Source organism: Leishmania donovani, chromosome 35 (assembly GCF_000227135.1).
Source record: "Leishmania donovani BPK282A1 complete genome, chromosome 35".
Lineage (NCBI taxonomy): Eukaryota > Euglenozoa > Kinetoplastea > Trypanosomatida > Trypanosomatidae > Leishmania > Leishmania donovani.
The window spans coordinates 1,703,061-1,711,677 of record NC_018262.1 but is presented as its reverse complement, the minus strand read 5'-3'; the positions used below and the strand labels follow the sequence as shown (position 1 = coordinate 1,711,677).

Sequence of the window (8,617 nt, the reverse complement as noted above, 5' to 3'; positions counted from 1 at the left end):
CAGAGCGGCGTTGTTGCCTGAGGGCGGGGAGAGGAGGGAGGGGCTGGCTGGCTGCATCTTCCATTCCCGCCGATGCCACGGAGGGGTGGGTGCCTGGGCAGCCTGCCCGCATGTGCGCCGCGGCAGGTGGGACGCTGCCATGAGTCTCTGGCAGCAGGGGGCATTTCACCTTCCTCTCAACCCGCACGTCTTTCGCAGGACTGGGCGTGCGGAGCGGAAGGGGTCCATGCATAGACATGTGCCTGCGCACAAAGAGACCATCGCTTGTCCTCCTGAGGAGGCACAGAGGGTGTGAGGGGCAGCCACAGACACCCGACGGGAGGGAGACCGTGCAGCGCGAGCGGGACCGTACATGGAGACTGAAAAGAAAAACGAGACGTGCGGCGACGGCGATTCGTGTGAGAGAGCTGGTGGAGCCCGAAAGACATCAAGAAATAGTTGCAGCCAGCACAGCTGCACTTGTTGACGCAATATCTTGAGTTTCAGAGGATGCACGTCGTCCCTACATAAACAAGCTCACCGTCGCACTCGAATTCAGCGATTGTTGCCTTTCACGCTGGCGTGAAAGCTCGTGAACCTGAAAGAGCGCCTGCGCGTTCAGCCGCGCCCTTCGTGTCAATGAGATGGAAAGCTCTCACAGCGCTCATTGTATCCTTTTCTCACTCTGACCGCCAAGTCTACAGGATGCCGAGTGCCGACATCCACGCCGGATCTCGCTTTGAGGCACTCAGGAGCGTCGTGGCAGTGATCAGCTCCGGTTTTACACCGGCGCGGCGCAGCGTCGCGAAGATCTTCAGCGCCTCACGACTTTCAAGGCACTTCTGCACCGCCTCCGGGCACTCGGGACGAGTTCGCAGCAGCTCCATCACGGGCGTCCGCAAAACGACATGCGAGAGGCGGCTTTGATCAACCAACCCCTCCACATACGTGGTGAATGGCACGATCAGCGTGGAGATTTTCGAGGATGGGTCGGGGTCACCGTCAAGCGTCGCCGTCGCGTCAGTAGCCTCGACGCCATCGCAGTCGTTGAGCAGGAATGCCGAACGCGACGCCGTCTCTGGTGTTGCGCCGTTGAATTCGTACTGGACACTGCTACGGATAGTTGTCCCCGGTAATGCGGAAGTGGGCCCTGTGCTGCGTAGCGACGCCGGCGACGGCTGCCACCCCAGAAAAGGGCGAGTGTGAGCCAGCACATAGTATCCCGTGTAGTTGCATATATCAGCCGGATTCGACAGCGGCTTCCCACGTGAGCCCTCGACAGATGCGTGAACAATGTCGAACCCGCTTAGCAGCGTGGCGAAAAAGTCTTCCAGCACCCGTGTGCCACCTAAAAGGCCATTTACCTGGCAGGTAAAGATGTTACCAGGGCAGCAAAGGCCTGCGAGGTTCTCGCGAAAGCGATAGATATTGAGATCTGCACCTCGATAGCCCTGCGTGAACGGGTGCCACAGCCGCTCTACAGTGTGTCGCAGCATGTCATGCGTTTGACGCTCTGCGCCGCACTCCATCGTGCTGTATGGCTTCATCTGGAATGCGCTCAACGACGTGCAGGGCCTAGCAAACACGCGCGGCATCGCGACAGACAACGACAAGGACGAGGAGAGAGGTGTAGAGAATGAAGGAATTGAGAACCGTCGAGGAGCACCTTGCACGGTAGGGGAGAAGTGGGTAACGATGTTGATGTTGCAAGATGCAGAGAAAACCACTCGAAGAGAAGCACCAAGCGCAGGAGCGTATGGAGAGCCACACACACACACACACACACACACGATGAAGTAGAGTGTAAGAGCGTGGGGGGTGGGTGGGGCGGGTGGAAAATAGGGGAGTGAAGAGGGAGAAAGTAAGGCCGAAAAGGGGAAATACGTAAAAAACAAGAAGGCCCCCCTCACTGGCGAAAAAAGAAGACGAGGGGGCAGCGGCAGCTGTCAAGGCGAGAAAACGAGAGAGGAGGGAGGGGGGGGGGCGCAAAACAAAACGGGAAAAAAGGAACACAAGGCAGCAGGCACAGACACACGCACAACACAGAGAGAGAGAGACGGCGAGCACAAAGAACACAATCAAGGAAACCAACAAAGAGAGTGGGTGAGTGGGTGAGAGAGGGAGCTGGGAAGGGGGAGTGAAAGGAGCGGTAGAAAAAAAAAGAGGAGTGGGAGGTAAGCAAAATGCGCAAAGTATGAAGAACAACTCTTACACTCCGTTGCCTACACCCCTCAGTCTTTTGTCCCCCCCCCCTCCTGTGTGTGTGTGTGTACCTGTGTGGAGTAGAGACGTGTGAGGAAACGAGGGAGGGGATGTCGTCCTCTCTAGCGCCTGAGCAGGCGTGCGGGTGAGCGAGAGCCCTTTGTGGCTTTCCTTGTGAGGCAGTCGGAGGGGGAAGCCAACCGCTGCTCGTGACAGATCTTTCTACGCGATGTATAAGCCCTAGTGCGCTTTAGAATAGGAACAGAGAGGGAGGAACACGAAGACACACGCAGACGTTGCGGAGCAGAGGGCAGGGGAGGGTGAGTGAAATCACGGCAGTAAGTTCCTTCAGGCCTTCTCTTGCTTAACTGAAGATTCAGTTAGCCAAGGTGCGGGAGCATACGCAGAGGCAATAGGGCGGAGTGCGCCGGGGAAAAGGCCAGCAGAAAAGGCAAAAAGAAGCGCACCAGATCGTGTGGCGAAGAGAGGGAGAGTAGAGAGGTGACCAGCCGTGCGGTGGGTGTGGGGTGCGGGTTGAGCAGCTTGCCGTGATAACGAATGGTCTTATCGATGACTGCTGTGCCGCTATGCCGTTTCCGAGCATGTGCCGGCCTTACCAGCAAGTATCAGCATCCGTTTTGTCATTCTGCTCTTGTGTCCAGCGACGGCAGCCGTGCCTGGCTTCACAGCCAGGGCGCATGACGCAGAGAAGCTGCATGGAGTTTTAGGGGTGGCATTTGCACGCCAAGTGCGTCCCTCCGCGAGGGCGACTATTCGATCAATTTATTTTCTTCTGCTCTTGCGACCAGGTAGGAAAAGACAGTGCACTCCTCGGTGAAGCGGCAAAGCCGATGCAGCCAGAAGGCGAAATAAAAAATGAGGAGAGATAGGTGAGGAGAAGTGCCGACTCGCGCAACGTCGGCTCTCTTCCTCCAGCCACCGTCTTCACCGGTTAATGGAAAGCGCGAAGAGAAGGCGCGGGTGATGAGTAGGCAGTTCAGCGAAACAGATAAACGGTAGTGAAAGTCGGCCACAAACCGGTGCATGGAGCCTCTTCCACGCTGCGTGAAGGTCCGGATATGCGAAGCACGCCCAGAGGCACACACACACACACGCGAAAGCAAAACGGCATGCACAACGCCACTTGATAGCACACAGAAACAGCCGCAGGCCACACACAGACACACGATAAAGATGCGCTATTCCACTCGGCCCGCTGCTGCCTCTCCTCCTCCTCACTCCCCTAATCCTGCGCAAGGGCCTGCGTGAATGTCGAAAGATAATGGAAGTGAGAAGCTAATATGAGGAAAAAAAAAAACAGATGAAGCAGACAAAACGCCGCTCTGTTTCACAGGGTCGCCGTCGCAGAAGCGGCGCATGCACAAGCACATGCACAGATATGCGGCGCCTCGCGCAAGAACGTGCGTCTGCTCTCTTGACCGCCAAAAGGCCAACGCCCACAGGGCAAATACACAAACACAGAAAGCGCTCTGTGCCTCCTCGTCACCACATTCGCCACTCCTTGCCTCTCCATGGGGGCCGTAAGTCTTTCAGCACCAGTCTGCCTGGCGTGTGTATAGTAGCAGCGGGCGATTCGTGTATGTGGCGCGATACCGCATGAGCTTGTTGTACAGCACAGAGAAGTAGGCAATCCAGCACATGCAAATGCCAAAGTGCAGCTGAAAGACAAAGGAGGAGAAGCCCCCTCTCTCGCTCACGCACATGAGGAGGCTGTACAAGAACGGCATCACGCCAAGGAGGACGCCGCAGAGTACCTGGTGATTCATCCCGCTGAGATCTCGGGAGAAGGGGCTCTCGATATCGGCATTGAACACCTGTGGATCGTGCTGCCGTGTCACCAGCGACACTCCATCCTGCTTCACGCCGTCAAAGAAGTTCTGTTGGTACCACCGGCGTAGCGCCAGCACACTCTCCCTCGCCTTATGCGACCAATGGTAATGCCCGTTAAGCATGTAGGGAACGAAATGCGGCTTCGTGCCGGCGTAGAGCTGCGCGACGGCCGTGCCTTGCGCAACAAGCAGCAGGCGAAGACGGTTGAACGCCTGTGTTAAGTCGCCATCACTCCGAGAGAGGCGCTCCGCAGACGCCGACGGCTGGTTCCGCTCTTGTGATCTCCCTTCTACGTATTCGATCATCTGCGGCAGCGCCGCACAGCACAGAAAGCTCTGCACCAGGTTGGTACGGTCCAGGCAGTCTAGGCAGTTCACCCGCACCAATCGTGACTGCACATGGGCCAGCGAGAGCCGCGGTGCAGCGTCCCTGTGTCTGGCATCTGCCTCCGTGCCTGTCAGACTGCTACTGTTCTGCAAAGTCGACTCCCCTCCTCCCATGGCGGCCCTGTCCTCTCCAGCGCGCGGAGCGTGCGCCTCGCCATTGGTGAAATCCAGCCACGTGTCCCCGCCAGATTCACGGTCCAGTTTGGCAATGCATTCGCGCATCATGGCGGCGTAAGACAGCGTTTTCAGAGCCCTCTTCACGTTGTACTTCACCAGTGTCACCATGGGGTCACGAGCCGGCGTGTGAGATGCGCCGGCCCAATCTTCTCCATTGCTTGCCGTTACGGCAGCAGCTGCGCCATCCTTCTCTTCTGCCGTCGCTCCTGCACTTGACGTGGCGAGATAAGTGCCACCCTTAGCGGCCGTGAAGGGGCTCGGCGGGTCCTCGTTGTAGCGACGGACAGCGGTGGCGAAGGCCTCAGAGAGCGGCTCCTCCAACTCGGAGGTGGACATGGTGTCCAGACAGTAGAGCGCGTGCAACTGCGGCAGGCACTGCTTCAGAAGTCGTACATGGCGACCAAGCTCCTCGGCAGCATTGCCGACCGGGGCGATCTTGATGGTTGGCTTCAGCGAGAGGTTTGCGGGCTGCTCCCATCGCCGCGGGACGGAGCCGCGAAGCATGCTGTACACAGCAAACCTTCTGGCACCTGAGGTGGCTTCGCTCCTTTCCGTTGAAGGAGCGGCACTCGTCGTTGATTGCGGCGTCACCCAAAGCGACGTCATCGCCATGTTCGCTACGACGCCGCTGTGCCCGGGCTCGAGGCCGCGCCGGTTGTACCGCGTCCCGGCCCAGCGGCAGCATATACGAGTCACCAGCGTCATGCGCACGGACGGGGACGCCACTGCCTGGGCGACAAGGCCACGAATGTACGATGGCATGTAAAGGGGCAACGACGAGAAGGATGTGGCGGGCATCGTGCCGGCAGGCAGAGAGACGGCACCGCCACCGTGACCGCCGCGGTTTGGGTACTGTGCCAGCTCGTCACGTAGCAGCTCATCGGCACAGACGAACCTCCACGGCTCGCGCCTCGACTCAAGGGCGGACGGTTTCTTGCTCGACTCCGCACGGCCCCGCACCTCTTCTTCCCTTAGCGCCGCCAGGGTCGGCAGGGCAAAGGCGTCACCGATAAGTGGTCCATTCCACTGGTACAGCTGGCGTGTGAGGGCGGCCGCACGCCTCTCCTCCCACAAATAGCTCGCCGCGCTGTGCCGCCCGCGCGTGGAGAGGCGTGGTTGATCGGAGAACTCGGTCGTCGTGCCGCTGCTATCTCGATTAGTATTCGACGAAAGCGAGCCGTTTGTCGTGTAACTCACAGCACCACCGCCAGTCGATGCAGCACCATCTTCGACGTGCGGATGCGCACTGTGAGTGATCAGAGCCAAGAGGTGCGCGGGATCGGCGCTGAGGTCCAGTGTAGGCGAGTAATACAAGTACGAGAAGCGGTTGGCGGGGCCAACAATCCCAGGCAGCTGCGAAGATCTCTCTTCCACCTCGCCGTCGGTGTGCGGATAAGCGGCAGCAGCTGCTGCCGCACGGGCACGCTGACCTCCGTCCTCGATGTTGATGGACTCGCAAAAGCGGTTCAATACAGCAAGATAGTCGTTCAGCGTCTTTGTGGGCAAGCGCTGCATCGTGGACGACCCGTTCTCGGCGTCGTCGTCCTCCTCTTCATCTGTCTCGCTCGTGGAGTTGTCGTTGCGGGAGTTGCAAGGGTGCCGCCCATACATGTCGCTTTCAGCGTCATCATCTGCGCCATCCGGCATCTCGCCATCGTTGCGGTTTCCACTTCGCACGCTGCCGCGGTGATGCTGCTGAGGCCGGACACTCTGTCGCCTTCCTGACAAGGCCGACGTGGCGCACGGCAAAAAGAGCCACTGCAGTCCGCGCACGGCAAACACGTCGTGCTCCGCGCCCCCCACGCACAGCGTGCACACGTACTCCTTTTCGGTGACGTAAAGCAGGGCAGAGTTGCTTGCCGCACCCAGGGGCAGGACGCCGTAGAGCGCCTCGCACGGCAAGTATCCGTTCAGAGACGCGGCTGGCAACTGCTGCTGGAGCGGCTGTAGCTGGTACAGCTGCGAGCAAGCCTCGGCAAGCTCCGCCAGCGACGCACGCAACGAGACGTCCTCTTCGATGTCCTTGCGCAGATACTCAAACCGCTGCCGCTCCGGCATCCACCGAAGCGGTGGGAGACACGGCTCATTCGGCACATAGTAGACGCGGGACGCATTGAAGAGGATGCGGCCACCGTGTGACCACGTCGGGCGCGACATTGCTGGGTGGACCCTTCCAATTTGTTGCTGCGGTTGTTCCAGAATGGCAGAGGGGCGATAGAAAAACGACGCCACTGTGCTAGAGCCTGCACTTGGTCAGACAGAGAAAAACAGCGCACGTAAATGAGGTGCAATCAATACGTCTGACTGCGCGGCAGTGTGCATATTTATGGCCTCGCATAGCGCACACACAGGCCAGCGGGTAATAAAGGGAGGGGTGCTGGGCGAATGCTGAAGCCGGAGCGAAAAATGACCATAAAGAGCGGACGCGCCGATGCGCCAAGCGGCAGAGAAAAGATGCGACGGACCCTTCACGTGCGCGAGAGGTGAGAGCGAAAGAAAAGCCCCAGTCACACTGATGAGTGCGGCCACGAGAAAAGACGTGAGAGGCACCACTCGCACAGGTGTGCGCGACAAGAAATATTGTTTGCTGTGATGTTGGCTGGAGTTTGCGTCGAGGTAGGAAGGAAGTGGAAAGAGGGAGAATGCGCGAGTAGAGAATAAAAACAAAAAAACAGCCCAGAACATCGACAGGGCATCACTGCAGAGTATAGCCAAGCAGGCTCGGAAAGGGAGATGTGGGATTCGGATTAGCAAGCGGCAGCTGCTCGTCCTTCCCGCAAAAGGGAAAACACGCGCGTACTAGCGTGTGTGGGAAAGAGCGGCATGGTTCGATGCGGCGTCTGCCACAGACCCACAGAGATAGAGAGTCAATGATGAAGTAGGGCAGAGGTGCCATCGGAAATGAAATCCCACAGAAGAGCTTCGGTTCATGTACGCACGCGTACAGAGGTGCACACCTACAAGCGTAACCGAAGCCGATGCGTGAAATCATCATCGCCATAGTCCCCAAAGACAGCGTGCCCGATATGATTGTGGAGTTCGGCATGGATGAATGATTCTCACCCTTACGGCATAGCGGGCGCGTAGGGTAAAAAAAAGGAAAAGAGCGATAAAAAAAGAGCACACCAGGAGAACATTCCCATTCCTCACTCGTGCATACGGAACACGCGCACGCCTACCGAAAAAAGAGGCCACCCCAGACAGGCACGAAGCTAAAAGGCAATACTGGTAGAGAAAGAACGGTGAAATATCAAGAACAATCGGGAAAAGGGGGAAGGGAAAGGGTCAAGCAAGAAACAGTTCACCACAGGAAAAGGGAACGAATGGGGTCCACGCGGAGATGCGCTAAGCAGCGGCAGAAGATTTGAAAAGAAAGAAAAACGAAGAACAAGGAGGATGCAAAATCTAAACAGAAAAAGAGTATTCATATAATACTGTAAACAGCAGTAGGCAGTAACAGAAAGAAGAGCTTCTCCGATCAGGATGCCTGCGTTCATGTGGAAATCCATCTACAGAATATTAAGCTTACCACGCGAAGATCATGGTATACACGAATGACGAAAACCGAACGAAACCTGAAAAACAAAATAGAGGAGCGTCACCGAAAAGGTGCATCACCTCACGCACTAACGATGATGACATGAAGGCAAACAAAAAAGACCATATAGAAAAAAGACTCACACAGTAAAAAAAAGGAGGAAAGTAACGGGCACAGAGAGAAACAGACTATTCCTTGTGCCGTGTGTCCATTCTCTGCCATAGAGCATGAGTTCAAGCGCCACCCTACCCTCCCCGTGACCCTGTTACGTGTCCCGTCGCGTGGTGCGACGCAGCACTGCCCACGCGCATTACCGCAATGCCCCAAGACAGTGATCCGCGCGCGGCCTCTCTCTCATGCTGTGCACCCACTCATCCCCCGCTCCGCAGGTCGCCTCACGGCCGCTCCAACTTTGCCGGTCGCCACCCGGTGCATCCCCGCACCAGCAAGGCAGTGTGAGGGCCGGGCGAGAGATGCGCTCCAG

At 57.7% G+C, this 8,617-nt stretch overlaps 2 protein-coding genes across 2 annotated transcripts; both read right to left on the bottom strand.

The window, feature by feature from the left end:
* Window positions 1–677: 677 nt before the first annotated feature.
* LDBPK_354310 (hypothetical protein, conserved) lies at window positions 678–1,574 on the bottom strand (the record flags this gene model as incomplete). Its single annotated transcript, XM_003864961.1, has 1 exon — window positions 678–1,574. The coding sequence occupies one exon, from the start codon at window positions 1,572–1,574 to the stop codon at window positions 678–680; it is 897 nt and encodes a 298-aa protein (XP_003865009.1).
* A 2,157-nt stretch (window positions 1,575–3,731) lies between these two features.
* Window positions 3,732–6,752, bottom strand: LDBPK_354300 (hypothetical protein, conserved; the record flags this gene model as incomplete). The annotated part of the gene is made up of 1 exon (XM_003864960.1): window positions 3,732–6,752. One exon carries the CDS (start codon window positions 6,750–6,752, stop codon window positions 3,732–3,734), a length of 3,021 nt encoding a protein of 1,006 aa, XP_003865008.1.
* Window positions 6,753–8,617: the final 1,865 nt, after the last annotated feature.